This window comes from Prionailurus viverrinus, chromosome F2 (assembly GCF_022837055.1).
Source record: "Prionailurus viverrinus isolate Anna chromosome F2, UM_Priviv_1.0, whole genome shotgun sequence".
In the NCBI taxonomy this organism is placed as follows: domain Eukaryota; kingdom Metazoa; phylum Chordata; class Mammalia; order Carnivora; family Felidae; genus Prionailurus; species Prionailurus viverrinus.
Genome location: NC_062578.1, coordinates 26,182,501 through 26,200,000, shown reverse-complemented (window position 1 = coordinate 26,200,000; position 17,500 = coordinate 26,182,501). Strand labels below are relative to the sequence as shown.

General features: G+C 41.3%; 1 protein-coding gene across 2 annotated transcripts in view; it reads right to left on the bottom strand.

Moving 5' to 3' along the window:
• Positions 1-17,500, bottom strand: part of ZFHX4 (zinc finger homeobox 4) — a 185,330-nt gene that overhangs the window by 5,091 nt on the left and 162,739 nt on the right. For both annotated transcript variants that reach the window (XM_047842266.1, XM_047842267.1), the window contains exons 7-10: positions 13,820-13,953; positions 13,340-13,540; positions 12,458-12,575; positions 6,466-11,901 (exon numbers count right to left, since the gene is read on the bottom strand). In XM_047842266.1, the coding sequence (XP_047698222.1) occupies positions 6,466-11,901; positions 12,458-12,575; positions 13,340-13,540; positions 13,820-13,953 (5,889 nt within the window). The remainder of the gene's footprint in view (positions 1-6,465; positions 11,902-12,457; positions 12,576-13,339; positions 13,541-13,819; positions 13,954-17,500) is intronic.

The window sequence follows — 17,500 nt, the reverse complement described above, 5'->3', positions numbered from 1 at the left end:
GTAGTGGAAAAGACCTCTGCTGGGCTCAAGTACTCCGTCGAATGTAGTGGATAGTAATAACCTATTACAGAGCCGTTTTTATGAGCTGGATAGTTGGGTGAGAAACTAAACCACAGCTCAGGAGAGGAAAGGGAATTGTAAAAGTCTGTGCCTTTCCTGAATATATTTTTTTAGAGGCAAATAAAGTTGACTGCAACAGGAACAGACTAGGAGCCTAATGGGTGGTGGTTTGTTCTCCAAGGAGGTAACGCTCACTACCAAACAATCAGAACAAGGGCTGTGATGGAGGCCTAACGGGTTGATGGAAGAACTAACCAGGAGAAGGTGAGTCAAGTTTAAATTATTAGTGTACAACTGTGGAGAAAATGATCATAGATTTAAGACAACCACCTTTTGAATATTGTTCAGTCTTGCCTCTATGCTAAATGCGACATTTGGGAGAAAGAAGAGAAAAGAAAAGAAAAAAAAAAAGAGAAGAGAAAAAAAGAAAAAGGAAAAGAGAAGAGGAAAGAAAGGAAGGGAGGGAGGAAGGGAGGACGGGAGGAAGGAAGGGGAAACAAAGGAAGAAAGAAAGGAAAACAAGTGATACAAAAACTGCATGCTTCTATTTCTTTAGCTAGGAAAAAAAAAACTTTAATTAGACTTCTTCGCCCAGCTGAGAAAGCTTTCTTAGGCTTAACGTTCAAGATATGCTGAAGTCCTCAACATCACTCTCAACTTGACCCTAATCATTATCATATTACTGTCAATTAGCCTAGCTTCTTACTGGCTGCTCTTCTTTGTAACCTTACCACACCCAACCCTTCTCTGACTTGCTTTGGAATAATTTCTGTAGTTGCATCAGTGATAATCTCTAAGGAATTTCCATCATGTCAGAGAACAGTTTCCCGATATCCTCAATGGTAAGTGGGGACAGATGCTAAAAATTCCATTTTTTTTTAAGTAAGAAAATTGAATCTGAAAGCTGTTAGGTGACTTGACAGAGAGAAATCTATGACTCAATGGGAGATGTGGTTTTGGGGAAACTAAATTTTATAGCTGCCACTCAAAGTTCCTGTCTAATTGAATTAATTTCAAAAGTTAAAAAATACAAATACTTAAAATGCAAAAGAAAGAAAGAAAGAAAGAAAGAAAGAAAGAAAGAAAGAGCTCCTTGAAAATAACATTGTATTCCAGGAGAAACTGATAGCAAGTATTTACATTTACAGAAGAATGGTTGTCACATTGGAAACACATTTAAATGAAAATGGTTTAAGATTTGTAGAGGAATGGTAGGAATGAATGAATGAATTCTTGAATCTTTAATCCAATTTGGTGTGATAGGCTTCTTAGGTTCCTGGGACAGAGACCAGCCCTAAGAACACTGTCAAGTAATGGAGTTGTTTGGGGGGCACCTAAACCCTCAAGTCCCTTACCTTCATTCCTACACTACTAGGCCTTGCTTCTTTCCACTTGCCTCTCTATAAAATTTGATTTGCAAGAAAAGAACCAAAGATTTGAACATACCTATTTCTGAAAAGGCTTGTTATACACTGGATTAAGTAATTTGGGGTTTCTCTCTGCCATCTATAGTATTCTGATTTCATGATATTCAATGCTATTTTCCATTTAACAGAAGATAATTCATTAAGTCAAAGGAATTAATATCTAATTATAGAATTTCAGGCCTGAGTGATTCAGGTGGAAGGAGCTTTATTAAGGACAGAAGAACCTTCCTTGCATTGCTAGAGTAATACTGTGTTGGTTGGTACTCAGCTTCTTTTGCCTACTCATGAAGCCAGCCTTAGTTTTAGGTCTAGCTCAACTAGACTTCATACTCAATTGCACCTCTCTCCACCTAACTGCTATTGCCCCCTACCTCTAAGAAAATTGCTGGCTTGCCTGTCTGACATGATAAAATTTAAGATGAGAAATTTTAAGGAACTAAAAGACTTAAAACAGCAGTGGTAGTTAGAAAACAAAATGGATCAATACTTGTGGACCCAGCCTTTCCCATCAGATGGGGTCTACGCATTCCTATCTAGAGATCATATAATGAAATGCCATGAAAATTTTTAGAAGACCGTAATAGCAATCCTAACTCCTATAGTCAAAGACCAGCAGGGGTTTTCAGGAATTCAACATCTTGAGGAGTAATCTGAGTTAAATAATCGGCTATTAAGTAAAAATTTTAGAAGAGATGCAAATGAAGGGTAATGAACAACGAACATTGGGCCTACAGCAAAAATATAAGCTCGTAAAACAGGCCGTAGCCAACTGACGCATGAACATCGGAAACAGAAGAGAAAAACTGATACAGAATAAGTGGTAGTAACTATAAACTAAATGCATGTCTAATTTTCAAGTCCGTTACCAAGTTATAGTGCTCAAGATGTTTTGTTCCTGTTCCCTAACTCCTACTCCAGTTCTTTGAAATTTCGCTGAGAGATAAACATTTTTCTGCAGATAATCTCCTATTATCATTAGTTTGTTTGGTTTGATTCTCCTGAAACAGCTGCCTCTTCCTGAAAGTTATGCTTTTGGAAGAAAATACTTGCCTCACAATGAACTTAGATATAGTTATTTTCCCAGGTTTCCTTGATCTAGGTTTCCCAGAGGGAAAATTTCTTTTTGAGGTGAAAATAAAACTTATTATGTATATGGGGCCAAAGATAATTGTGCTAAAATTACTCTTATCTAGATTTACCCCAAATGTGCTGGTAAATTATATTGAAGTATGAGAAAAATGCAAAAGGCATGTTCTAAAGTTCCATTTAAGGAAATTGAGTTAGACAGTATTTCCAAACACTAATGGAAGATATAAAAATTAGACACTGCTGAAAATGACAAAGTAAATAAGTTAAAAATAGAAAATCAAGTTATTTTTCTAATCATCTTGAGCAAAATGCCAAAGGAAGCCAACATCCTAAAGGACAAAATGTAAATTTTTCTATTTTTTTCTAGTTTTCTCATTTTTTTCTAATTTTTTCCAGGTATACAGGCATGTGCTTTTCTATTGCCACTTGCTCTTTTTGCATATGGTCATGATAGAAAAAGACAAATGTGGAATTTTTTTAAGCAGAAAATAATTAATTTTATTAGCAAATGAGTAATAGTGATTAGTAATACTGAAGAGAGGGTCGGAATATCATTCAGGAAATCATTCAGGAAACAGGCACGCATGATGTATATTATTCCTGAAAGAGCCTTCTTACGATCTTGAAAGACTAAATAATTTGAAGATTTGTTGGAAGCAAGGTAAGCATTAAAGCTGGTAAGCCAGAAGGGCCATTCCACCCAAAATAGAATAAAATGGGTGATGAAACGAGGTTGATAAACACTAAAACTGAACGTATGCATTGCAACTTAAATCAATTTTGGGGTGTAGCCTTTGGAATCAGACATTACTTTATGGCACATCTCATATTCCGTGGAGTTCCTTTTTAGTGATTTCTTCAGGATTAAAACCCTCAGGTTTGCCTTCAAAGGGATGGGGTATCTTAAAATGAAGCTTTTTCTATAGTGAAATCCCATTAATGTAGGCCCAAGATGAACACGTCATAAGCTCAAAGTTTGCTCATATATGTATTTCAAGCTGGTTGCAAGAGCCCAGGGCATGTGAGAAACACAGATATATTCTACTTAGGAAGTCATTTTCTCCTTTTGATTCCACTTAGCTGGTATGTCTACTTCTCCCATAAAGCGAGGGAGATTTTTGTTTGATGACAAATAACACAGTAGAAAGATGATGACAGAAAGATGGAGAACCCCACCTCCACCCTATGAGATAATTAAAGGATTCAGCATTACCCACCGCAGGTAAATTCGCCTAAAACTGATGTGAACTGTAAGTGGGGGAACTAAGGTTCTCAGACAGGGTCCTGCTGGTACCTCTGCTGTGTTAATGTTTAAAATCCATAGCAAACAAGAACAAATGCAAGAGAAGTTGCAAATTCTAGCAAGTATGTTCACGGACCTTTTCTCTTTGTAACACTCTCTGGTCTGTTTTGGCCCACGATTGAATAAGGCAACAAGTTCATAGCACCGGATTCCTCAGTTCCCCATGCGTTTATACTGCTCACGGAAGAGATGCCTCCAACATCCTTCTGCACCTCTGATACACACAGAGCCCACCTTTCCAGGGGGGAGGATGTAAATTATATTTATGGTGAGTTGAATGAGGAGAAAGGGTAGGCTATTTAAGTATTTCGTAAACATTTCTCTCCTCCCTTCTCACCTTCTCTCATATAGGCCCTCTGGGTACCGGTTTCAGAGTGACAAATCAGAAGGGTGGTCAGGGAAGCACCCGCTCTACAAGCAAGGCCTGTGATCCAGCGGAGAGAAAACAAGATGCTTTGGCTGCCGTATAGGGGGTAACTACACACTCAGCAGCCATCCAAACAGACTTGTAGATGAACACGGACACTTAAACTGTTCCTAGTGCGTGGAAAATATCAAATTATACTCTATTTTTCATAATACTTCATTTAATATTTTACATAACTGTAAATTTTACATAACTGCCCATAGGAGCTTTTCCACATCAGACATTATGTGGAAAAATCTCTATTTTACATAACTGATCCTAGGCGTTTTTCCACATAAGACCTTTTTCTATGTGTCAAAAATCACAGTGATATGTGACACAGGACTGGAAGACTAACACATTCGTATGCAAAAAAAAAAAAAATCAAGCACTGCATTATTCTTAAAACAATTACTTCTGCGGGTGCCCCGGTGGCTCAGTCAGTTGAGTGTCTGACTTGAGCTCAGGTGATGATCTCCCAGTTTGTGAGATTGAGCCCCACATTGGGCTCACTGCAGGCAGCAAGGAGCCTGCTTTGGATCCTCTGTCCCCTTCTCTCTCTGCCCCTCCCCTGCTTGCACTCTCTCACTCTCTCAAAAATAAATAAAACATTAAAAAAAAAACCCAATTATATTTGACTTAATTTAAATGTACAAACAAAACATGCAATTATAGCTCTCACATTTTAAGGCCCCAAGAATAACCCCCAGATAATTAAGCCCAAAATACTACTTAGAGGCAAAGTAGTTGGTATGATAGTTATGGAGAGTTACAGGGAGGGCCACTGCAGAATCGTTCTTGAGCACATTCCCATATGTGTAGATTGATTCTGCTTCTCTCCAATGCCAATTAGTCATTCGGGACGGGGGACCCAGAGGAGACAGCAGTTGGGCAAGGGGCCATTCGATATCATTGTTTTCATGTCTCCCAAGCTGAAAGTTAAAATAGGAGTATCTTCCCACAATCACATGGCAATTTTGGTTTTTATAAGAGAAAGATGAAATCGAAAAGTTTGAAATTTATGTAAAAGTCCAATTTGTGAAAATGAAAACAGTTCAGTGTGTTTTAGAAACTTTCTGGATTTGCAATGAGCTCATTCTAGATAATGTCAAAATGTCCTTGTAAAAAAGGAAGACATCGCTGTTTTTTCTTTGTTTTGTATGAAAAACATCACTGTGAATTTGAAAAATAAAACGTACTTTAAGGAAGAAATTATAAGAGGACCCTTTTGTTTCTGTTTTGCATAATATGTAATGTTTATATAACATATAAAACAGTGAGTTTGGCTGTGCGATTGCCTAGTGCACTACAGTCAAGCTTTTTCAACCCAATATAATTGGATGCCTATTCTTATTCGCAAAATCGAAACTGCGTAAGTTCTATTTCTCTTGATGAACACAGAATTGGGTTCATCATCTGGGGTTGCCTCAAACGACTTTACAGTTTAGTTATAACTTAATTATAGACCTGGGGTAGGGGTGGGGATAGAAAGTCATAGAGTTAATATCAATATATTTCTAAGGCTGTAAATTTACTTAAATAACAAGAAACGACTGATGCTACAAAAATAAAAATCTTATAGCAATGCTAAATTGCAAATTATCACAGAAGTCATATTTTTAGGAATTAAACTTTGAAGGTAAGTTTGTTATCTGTTAGGTGTAACGTAGGTGAATTCCTGTGTCTAGAGGACCTTGAAGTTTTGAACTTCCTGGTACTTAAGAAGAAAAAACAAAACAAAAAAACCCCAAAAACCAAACAAAACTTTTCCTTGGAAAGAACATAAATTAAGATCCAAAATATGTATTATTTAATGCTTTGCTTTATTAATATGTATATCGAATATTATGCCACGTTTGTGCTAAAATGCCATTTGAAATCAGTATTAAAATGATTATAGAAAAAGAATACTTCTAAGACCTAAGGGTGTAATGATACAGATAATTAATGTATTTCTGAGACACTGCTATGACCCACCTAGTCTTTATTCTTCTGTATGCGTTCAGGTTGACTCACTTCCTGGTTCTTAATTATAGCCAGTAAAATATATATTTCAAATAATGTAAAGTTTCACTTCCTGAAATGAAAAGAGACCCAGATGTACCCCATCCTTGGTCACCTGTGACCGGCTGCCTAATATTAACTTATTAATTAGTCTGACTCTCCTGGAAAGGACTTACTGTTTGAATTTTGTGGAAATCCAGGCAAGGAGGATGGACCATTCATTCCAGGGAGCAGAACCGGAGGGAGGCCGGGGAGTCCTGGGTAGGCCGCCGGCAGACTGATGCCATGGAGGGAGCCGCTGTCCATCATGCCTGGCTGCTGCACCGCTAAGCCCAGCACATCTGAAGCTTTCTTGATACGATCAAGTTCTTGCTGTGCCATCAGCTGTCGAACGGTGGTCGGAGCCAAGTAATCTTTCTCCCGATCGAGCTGGCTCCCCACGGTCTCCCTCACTTTTGAAATGTGCTGTTTGGAGAAAATATGATCTCTGATGGACAAGCGGGCAGAGTACTTCACCCCGCAGAGGGTACATTCCGGTTTGGTGCCTTCTGTTCCACTTTGATTAATCATGAAAGGCTTCCCTATGTTAATTTTAAACTTCTTTTCCTTTGCCCTTGCATTTTGGAACCACACCTGGACCACGCGTTTGGGCAGGCCAATCTCATTGCCTAACATCTCACATTCTTGCATGGTGGGAGTTCGGTAGTCACTGAAGCAAGCCTTGAGAACCTTGAGTTGAAGATTGCTCATTTGGGTTCTGAAACGCTTGTGACCTGGTCGATCGTTGCTTTTGGATTTAAAAGGATTGCTGGATCCAAAGGGATTCGGTGAACTCGGGTCTGCTATGCTGGATGTTTCGCTGCGGTCGGCATTGTCATCGGGGTCATCTGTGATATAAAAGCTTTGGTCGTGGTCGCCGTCCTTATCGTTGAAATGGATAGAGGGACTCGTGAGAGAGAAGAGAAATTTTTCATCGCAGACCTCCGTGGTGGGTGTGGTCGCGGGTTTTGGCAAAGCGTCCAGAGTTTTGGGCTCTTTAGGAGATAAAGCTGGCTTCACATCTCCGGAACTTCCCGTGGTGCTTTCCATCTCAGCGGTGCCCTCGTCGCCGGTGGTGGCGTCACTGATCGCTGTATTAATCGATGAAGTCTCATCAAAATCAGTTTTATTTTGATCATACCCTGCCTCAGCAGGAGGGGCATTTAAATTCTCTACATCCTCAGGACATTCTGCTTTAAAAGAGGAAGGGCTTAGAAGATTCTTCGGCGACAGCTCTGCGGTTTTGCTCACAGGCGTGGACACTGTGGAAGCCAATTCGTTCTCACTTGATAGATCCATTTTAGTTAGCGGCAGAGACGGATAATCAAAATAAATGTATTTCTGAGGGCTCTCTCCCCCATCTTCTGCTGATATCAAAGGGCTTGGTGGCAAGCTGTAACCCGCCTGCTTTCCTTCATTCCAGTGCCGAGAGCGGATGTGGCTTTCTAAGGCTGACTTTGCCTTGAACAGGGCTCGACAGAAAGGACACCGTTTGTGGGACTGTGCTGGGCCCACTGCCCGGAACTGGCCTTTCCTTTCTCGAGCTCGGGTGTTCTGGAACCAGACTTGCACGACCCGTTTCTTCAGCCCCACTTCACGTGCAATATGATCAAGCATTTTCCTGGTAGGGTTGGAATCCAGCAAGTACTTCTCATAGAGTATTTCCAGTTGTTCCGGGGTGATCGTGGTTCTCAAGCGTTTATCGCGGTGTTGGTCCTCACCGCTGTTCCCTCCCTCCTTTTCACTGCAAGCATTGTCCTCTTTGTCATCCAGTTTCCTTTTCAGGGAAGCAGCGACCGTCGCGGGCGCTGTGGCGTGGGAGGAGCCGGTCTGAGGTGGCATCTGTGCCAGAGAACCACTCAGCAGCTGTCCGGTCATCAGCGGGTTGTTGGGGTCGAATATCATGTAGGGCATATCCATGGGCCTTTCCAAGAATGGCGAGTGGAGGAATTGGTTTTGAGCAGCAAGGAAGTGCATGTGCTGGTGCTCCTGCCAGAGTTCCAGAGTGGGGAAGGCAACCGTACACTGATCACATTGGTATTGTAGTAACTGTGGAGGTAGACTGTTCTGGAGAGAAGTCATGGAAATCTGCAGTGGGCTGGAAGGGACCGGGGTCTGCGAGGCCGACGGAGGTCTTCCGACGAGTGGGGGTTGTTTCGGTGGCTGGGGCTGTGGCGGAGCTGCCGAGGCCTGGGGTGGGTCTGAGGAGGTTGACGCTGATGGCAGGGCTGGCTTGCTGCCTTGAGAAGGGGGAGAGGGGTCCCTCTGCTTTGGCTTTTCTGTGGGATATTCGGGCTTCGGAGAGGTCTTCTCCAGGTCCGGTTTGGGTGACGGGATCAAGGGGGTGCTCGTCCCAGAGCCAGAGCTCGCCGCAGGGGCAGCGGGGTTTTTGGCCGCGTCCGTCTGACCAGACGCTGTGCAGTGCTTATACACCACTTGATCGGTGGCATCCATGGAGTCTTCGGTTTGGCTCTCATCTTGGGCATCATCATCTTCATCCTTGTAACACTGCTTCTTCTGATGCGTAATCAAGTCAAAGATCCGGGGGAAAACCACATTGCACTTTTTACACTGGTACTGCATGTTGCTTGTTCGAATATACCGTTCGTTAGTGAGTTCCCTCTTCTCGTTGTCTTTCGTTTCTGCTTGGTTCTCGTAACTCTTGCGTGCTTTCTGACGAGCATTCTGGAACCACACGACAATCACCCGGGTGGGGAGATTGAGAACAGTGGAGAGTTGTTCTATTTCATCATCCTTTGGGTAAGCGTTTGTGTCAAAGAAGTCTTGGAGAACCCTAAGCTGGTAGTCGGTAAATCTCGTTCTAGAAGACCTTTTGCTGAACGACGCATCCGATTTGTAATGTTCTAAAGAGGAGGGCTGTGGATCAATTCGGATATCTTCCAAAACAGTTATGGGAGGGTTACTGAAGTTGTAGGGTGAATCCTTGTTTCGCTGCCGTTCCTTAAAAAGCGTATTTCGAAACCAGTGCTTGATAACTTTTTGAGAGAGGCCCGATTTCTCCGCCATTTCTTGGATCTGCTCTTCACTCGGGGAATTGTTGATGTCGAAGTAAGCCCTCAGGATTTTTAGCTGGTCGTCGGTAATTCTTGTCCGCGGGCGTTTGAACTGAGAATGCCTTAAGAAGTTGGGATCTATTCCGAGCTGCTGTTGGCAAAGCTGAGTGAGATCGGCAGACAGAGTGTCCATCTGGGGCAGCTGCAGGGCGAGCTGGGGAGGGAGTGCAGGGTGCTGCACGGGCTGCATCATAATGGAAGGAAAGAGTGGAAGGTCCAGAGAAACAGGCAGCTGGACCTGGGGGGGAGCCGAAGGGGGAGGGGGCGGGGGAGGGGGCGGGGGAGGGGGCGGGGGTGGTGGCGGAGGGGGAGTGGGTGGTGGTGCTTGCAGAGGAGTGGAAACCGTGCTTGGGAGTTTCACGGGACCCAAGGAAGAAGGCTGCGGAGGAGCTGGAGGCAGAGGAGGCGGGGGAGGTGGAGGAGGTGGCGTTTCTGGTGAAGATGGCGAAATTGGATACAGCTTGTCATAGGCCTCCCTGTACTGACGAGCAAATTTTTCTAGTGCTCCGTATGGAAAAAATTGCCCGTGGACATGTTCTTGGTGACTCTTCAAAATAAGAACATTGGAAAACAACTTGCCACACGTCCCGCATTCCAGTTTGTCAGTGTTTTCCCCTTCACCACTTTTGCCCTTCTTCTGTACCTTCTGCCTGTTTTCGTTGTACTGGATGACCAGTTCAAAACCAAAGTTTTCCAATAAAGCCTTGGCTGCATTTCCTCTGGCCCCTGAAGCTATTCGGGGCGGCGGGATGCAGGGTTCCGAGGATTTTTGCTTCTTGAGGTCTTTGCCTTCTTTGAGTCCTTCGCCTTCGCTGGAATATTCTTGCTTTGGCTTTTCTTGCTTTTCAGCAATCTCTTCTGCCTCCTTGTAAGACGGCCCGTCCTTCAGGACAGGGCAGTCTGAACTGGCTCCGCTCGTCTGCTCTTGTTTCAATAATTTGCTTGCTGCCTGCTGTTGCTGCTGTTGCTGCTGCTGCTGTTGCTGTTGCTGCTGTTGCTGCTGCTGCTGCTGCTGCTGCTGCTGCTTCTGGGGCTGCAGCTGGGGCTGGCTGGCCTGGTACTGTTGTGCTTGTTGCTGTAGTATTTGCAGTTGAGTTTGGCCAACGTGGTGCTGGGTTTGAATCTGCTGCTTCAAGTCTTCCAGCAAGGATCCAGCCATTCCTGTCATGCCGGGCATGCCAAACGTGGCCGAGCCGGGCAAGCCCAGATCTGGCCCCAAGCTGAACTCCGTCCCAGGGATGTAGAATGGGAAGAGAAACTGAGGCTGCTGAAACTGCAACAGAGCTTCTGGGGTCATAGGGAAATGAGGCAAAAAGGCAGGGTTTAGAAACTGAGGCTGAAAGAACGCGGCCTGCTGTTGTAACTCGTGCTGTAACTGCATCTGGATTTGTGCTGGTGACTGCAGTGGGTGATGGGTAGGCTGGGCAGAGATCAATTCCGGAGTTTGCTTTTTATTTAATTCTTTGGCATCTAAGTGGGCATCTTTGCTGCTTACTGTCGCTAAACTCATGGAATCTAGCATCCCTTGGCCGGGACTACTGTTGGCCGCCATGCCGTGCCCACCAGCCACGTGGCCGCTCGGCTCCAGCTTGGCAGCCCTCGCCTTCGTCTGGTGGAGCACGGACCTCATATGGATTTCCAGTGTCGAGCTTTGGCTGTACGCAACATTGCAGATGCTGCACTTATAGGGTTTGTTATCTGTGCTGCTGTTGGTTTCTTGCGGAACAGGACTGGAGGCTTCCTGCAAAACCTTCTTCAACTTATGCAGATGAGAAACTGAATTATAATGGACCAAGAGAATGTTCTTTTGGGTGAACGACTCTTTACACACTGTACATTTATACGGGCGGGATGGATCCAGGAATTTTTCCATCGTAAAATTTGGCCCTTTTCTAAAAGGTAAGGTCCGCTTTGGTTCGGAGCCCATGTCATCAGGAATAGAGCTACTGTCGCTTCCTACGGGACTTGCCTTCCCTTCGTGGTCCACCTCATACTCTCTCTCCATTTCCTGCTCCAGGGCATGGTCGTCCTGTGCCATAGGTTCGCTCTCCGCCCAAAGTTCACCATTCACGGGCAAGGAGGCATACAGCTGCTGAAGTTCAGCTTCACTCAGCTCGGGGTGGCCTGCTTCCAAGTGTTTTTTTAAAGCCTGGAATGTACGGAAACTACGCTGGCAGAGATTACACATCGTCGCAGCCCGAATCGCGTGATACTGGGAATGTATCTGAAGCTTCTGCATAGTCTTGAAAGCCAGACTGCAGTGGTTACAGCGATACTTATAAACGTGGCGGTCCGACACCGAGAGTGGTTGCCTTTTTTGCTGCTCACTCAGCTGGTCTTGGAGAGCGTCAGGGACTTTCACATCCTTACTGCTATTTTTATTCCAGTCTGACACTTCCATGGGTTCTTTAGTTGGTTTCTGCTCCTCACTCTTTATTTCCACGCTAGCCTTTGAATCGTCAAGACCTGCCGCACTTTTGTCATCCACTGGACTCTCGCCTGTGTAGAAGAAAGCACAAATAGGTCGCTTACCGGAAGAAAGCCTACTGCTTAAATGCCAGTAAATATCGTTAGGTGGGAACCTCTAAAGATTTCCGCTTAGTTGATTCTTTGAAGAAATATTTACTGAGCAACTACTATGTGCCAAGCACTGTGCTTGGTGCCGAGCATGAACAAGAAATCACACCCGACCTCAGGGAATTTCAGGAGAGGAAAAAAGGCAAGTCAAAGGTAATTACAGTATGCTGCAATCAGCATGATATCAAGGGCCGTAACCTCAGTGTTCAGGAATTAGGACACACAGACTATTCTTGGTCATCGACACTTAAGTCCCCCGAGGGCAGTAACAGATGAACAGATAGATCCAAAATATGCCTTGGAAACTGTTACTCTTGGAAACACCACAGTTTTTTCCCTCTATGCTTAAAAACAAACAAACAAACAAACAAACAAACAAACTAACAAAAACCTTTGATAGTAACAATCCTGGATCGTCCCCACAAATGCGTGCCCCTGAGCGTGTTTTCCCCTAGATCTTGCTCCCAGGCTGGCGTACCTGAATATTTCCCAGATGCCTCAGCTGTGATGGCTGCAGATGTGTCCCGCTCTGATTTCTCAGAGGCAGCTGCTGGCAGCAGCAAACTGTTCGGCATCATCACATCAGGCACAGGCACCTGTGAGAACCACAGGTGTTCATGTCAAATGTAGCCCAGAAATCAGACTCCATCACATCTGCATTTGGCAGGAGCATAACCCACTTAACATTTTTCCAAACAAAAGCAGGGACATTTTGTGGATCTTACAGGCCAAGGCTATCGCTTTGAATTTTAGATCAATGGTGTTGCGATGCTGTATTCTTCTTTTATTTTTTAAACTATGATTTGAAGGTTTTTGTAGGTCTGTTGTTTTAAAATGATAACCAAGAGATTTTGAAACTCCGCATGCCCACATGAGTCATTTAGTTAACATAACAGATAAAAAGTAAGACAGTAAAATACACTACTGAAGGGGCACCTGGGTGGCTCAGTCGGTTAAGCGTCCAGCTTCGGCTCAGGTCATGATCTCACGGTCTGTGAGTTCGAGCCCCACATCGGGCTCCGTGCTGACAGCTCAGAGCCTGGAGCCTGCTTCGGATTCTGTGTCTCCCTCTCTTTCTCCCTTTCCCTTGCTCGCTCTCGGTCTTTCTCTCTCAAAAATAAACATTTTTTAAAAATTTAAAAAATTTGCTACTGAATATGCTATGCCTTATATCATTTTTTTTTTCCTCCAGAAGCAAAAGAGAGAACAAATGGGCCTTGGTTGTGATTTCCATAACACAGTCTGTAAGAGAGCTTTAAGTGGGCAGAAAAAATAAATTCCTCAACCAACAATTACAGATTTTGCACTGAGACTTTTGCAGAGAACATGTCACACGTGCATCAACATGCGGTATCCTTACTGTCATAAGCAGCTTCTCCACACAATCCGGAGACACACTGTGCAAATGCGTCAGATGCAGCTGGAGGTGCATTTTGTTGCTGAGGACGTCCTGACAGAGCGGACAGCAGATGACCGGCTGCACCGAGTGCTGTGACAGGACATGCATCTGGATACGACTTTGGTCCCTACTATTGTAGTTGCAATAAGGACACTGAAAGAACTGGAGAATATGGAATAAACATGGCTGCTGTTAGTTGACGCCCTCGGATGACTTCAGAACATTAGAAGTAACACCAAGAGTTCGTTATGCTGCTGATCACAGTATCTACATACACTTCAACAGCATGAAATAGTGTGGGGCTCGATAACCATCAGGAGCAACAACAACAACAACAATAACAGTAACAATGATAATAATAATAATAGTCAACAACAACAGTAACAACGATAATAATAATAATAAACAGGTTTACACAGCAAAGGGAAGAAACGTATCTACCTGCTCGTGACAGAATTTGTTGTCCTCTGCAGGTTTTGATCTTTTTGTCGCAACATCCTCTTCTTTCGCCAGCAGGAGTGGCTGGGTCCCCCCTCCCACACTGACTTTTAGCTCCTTTTCTGGTGTGATTATTCCTGATTCCCAAAAAAAGAATAGAACACCTCAATTTTAAAAGACTAACAATATCAAATTCTGCAAAATTACATGTTTTTCAAATAGCTCTGACTCTAAATCCACTGAATCCTTAAAATGACTGAACAAACACTTTTAAATGATGGTAATCTCAAAAGGCAAAAAGCACACTTCTTTTTATCTACTAAGTGGACTTTATAAATATATTTTAAAATGTACTTCTGTCTCATGTTTAGATAACCCTAGGTGACCTTGAAAGATTCATCCAGAACACATGCTCTCTGGTGTCTCAGGATGCCTTTATCACATTAAAGCTAATCTACTCCCATTCACAAATGCTAACTTGGAAAATAGCTCCTTTGACTAACATTTAATTACTTATCTTTTTTCTAAAATCCTTGGACACTGAAAACATTTCAAAATACTGAGAAGAACTGACTAGTTATAATTCAGAAACTAAACTAATATTATTACGTGGTGTGTACAGGATTTAAAAATTACATATCTGTCGCTGCTTTTTGCGATTTACGTTTCACTTCAGATGTTTCAGCAGTTGGCCGTAAACATAACATTATGGCCCGGATCTCAAGAAGACAATTGTTTTATGAGGTTAATCCGAATATTCGGTGTTAAAGATGGTTTAGAATTTTGCCTAGATGAACAATGTAATGTGCAGGGGCTTCACACACATCAAAGAAAAGAGTGCAATTCTAATTTCCCAATCTAACAGAAAATTCTTTCCAGCATCAATTTTCCCGATAATCTCCTCTGTGAGGCTGGATATTACAGCGACATTGGGTAGGCATGTCACATACATCTCACGACAAACACAAAACCTCATTTACCATCCATTCCAATCTCATCATAGCGCGGCATCATCTGACCTTTTTTCTGCTGTTTATTATGAGTATTTCTAATTTTAACTTTCAATTTTCACCATCTTCCAGTCAATTTGCAACTAAATTATTTCCAGGGTGAGGACACTATCACTGGACAACTGGGTGCAAATACATCTTGAAATGCAATGAAGCTAAACCATTGATTGCTATCAGACCCCGCGTAAATATAGAGTCTAGGCGTAATCTGATTGTATGCTGTGCATGAAGATTTATCTTGATTTTTTTTCAATCCACATACGGTTCATATAAATGAACAAATTGCACCTTATTGCAAAATAACCCAGTTTTAATTTAAAAATAAGGTCAAGGATGTTATGGAAACAAAGTAAAAATGAACCAAAAAATATGTTCTTTTTGTAACCTGAATAGAGATGCGTGTTTCTTACCATATAAATTTTAGGAATTTCACATTCAGAAAGAAATTTAAAAGTAAGGTGACTCTGAAGAGACCAAAATAAAAAAATAGAAGTTAAATGACACAACGACAATAATTTTATTCCCTCGAAGTTTGTGGTAGGTACAGAATTAGCACTATGTTTCAACAAATTACACTGCTATTGATTTCTGGATTTACAAACATTAGATTTTATTTGAATTAGTTCATTTGTCCTGTATATACACATGCCTTGGAGAAATTTAGATTCTTTGTAAATATTTGAAAAAAATGATTTATCATATTTGTATTCAAATGAACTTAAATTTGAGACTGACTGAAGAATTTCATTCCATTGATTAAACAATACCCAAGTACTTGATATCCAAAAGTTAGGTCAAAAACAGGAATGTTTATCTCAGAATTAATTCTGGCATCAAAAAATATGTTTCTCCTTCTCAAAACAGTCTTTTTGCTATTGTTTTAAAAGTGTGAAAAATAACATTAGGAAGACACTATGCTATATAGTATCTTGCAAATAAAACTTACTCCCTATGGTGTCAGATCAAGTTCTATAAAATGATTGTCATTTAAATCAGCAAATGTCTACCAGTTGCTTTCTCCTGTGGAACTGAAAGAGTTTTCTTAAAGAGTTCCTATTAATGAGTAAGAATACATTCCCTTAAAAAGAGTAATACTATGTCATATTCCCTTATCATTCTTTTGTGTACGTGGTAGAATTAGACATGACCAAATAATAAGTTGGTCCAATTCCCTATGCTATCAAAAACTGTCACACGCCAGTTAAAAGATAATCTCCATGACTCTGGTTGCTTGTGGGCCCTATGGAACATCAGCTATAGAATAAACCTCCCATGAACTTCTAAATCTATTAAATTTATAGCTATGGCCTTATTTTCATAAGCTTATATATTCTAATGTTAGTACTATAAAGGATCAAAAATATTGCTTTCGTGGTTTGAAACATTTTACTAAGTAAATTTTACAATTTACTACATTTGCTATAGGTTGGTGAAAATATTTGGTATAAAGAATCCATATTCTTATTTTTACCTTATTAATATTCATCAACAATATATTATACTGTTAATATTCATCAACAGTATATTCTACTGTTTTTTAATTTAGTAACATACCGTGTTGTAGCAAGGAAGCAAAGAGTTAAATTTTAGGGCCATTACTTCATAGCCATTGCTGTCACTGTTGGCTATAGTATTCCACCCAATATATGTGTCAGCTTCAATATTTTTTGGCTAATTAACTTAGTTAATTAAACCATGATCTTAATGTAAGTTAGGAGCTTCCTAAAGACCATCTTATTTTAAATTAAAAAGAAGTTATAAATAAAGGCTGCCTCCCCCCATTTACAGCCAAGCACCCCAGAAATAGATGCCATTGATAAGAAGAAGCAGAGAAAACTGAGATGTAATAACATAACAAGAACAGACTCTTGAGGATAAGGGAGGTCATCAAGATTATTTGCAAAGATGATGGAAGTTACATTTTATGCACACATGCCTTTTCTACTCAAAGGGGTGCTATCTCAGGTATTATGGCCTCCGTGATAAATTGTAGGGCATCAACTCTGGGATCTTTTTCTGAATTGTCTTATCCTAGAAATATATTAAACAAGGGCCTGCCAATTTTGGAGGGTTTTGATTAAGTTTTGTGATTACTCATAGTTTATGTCTGCAACTTTATTTGAACTAAATGCTGTTTGTTACCCGAGACAAAATTTTGAAATGAGATCACAATTCATTTTTCTGTTATTAAGGACATCCCAATATTCTCAAAAAACAATGCCATTTTAATGCATTTTAAACTAAAAAATGAAATCTAATTACAAATAAGTACTACCAAATAGATGAGCCAATGATTATCTGTCAGTTATGGGATTATTTAGCTTGCATGAGATGGCTAATATAAAAATGACATAATTCATTTTGATTCAGATGCTGCCTACTTAATAATTTTCAATCCCTAAAATACGGAAGGTTGTAAAGTGGTTTATACTCATAATAAGTGAGGAAAATCCAATAGCATATATGTACTCAAAAACAAATCTGGAAAAAAACCAATAAAACAAGAAACTGAGTAATTATCTATCAATCAATGTATTTGATAAAGTTTGACTGTTATAAAACTTGAATATAACAAAGGATGTTATTCAACTACAAATAATTCTAAATTATAATTACTGGTACAGTATTCTTTCTAATGAGGCCGGAATGAAAGGATAATTTTAATTGCAATAAT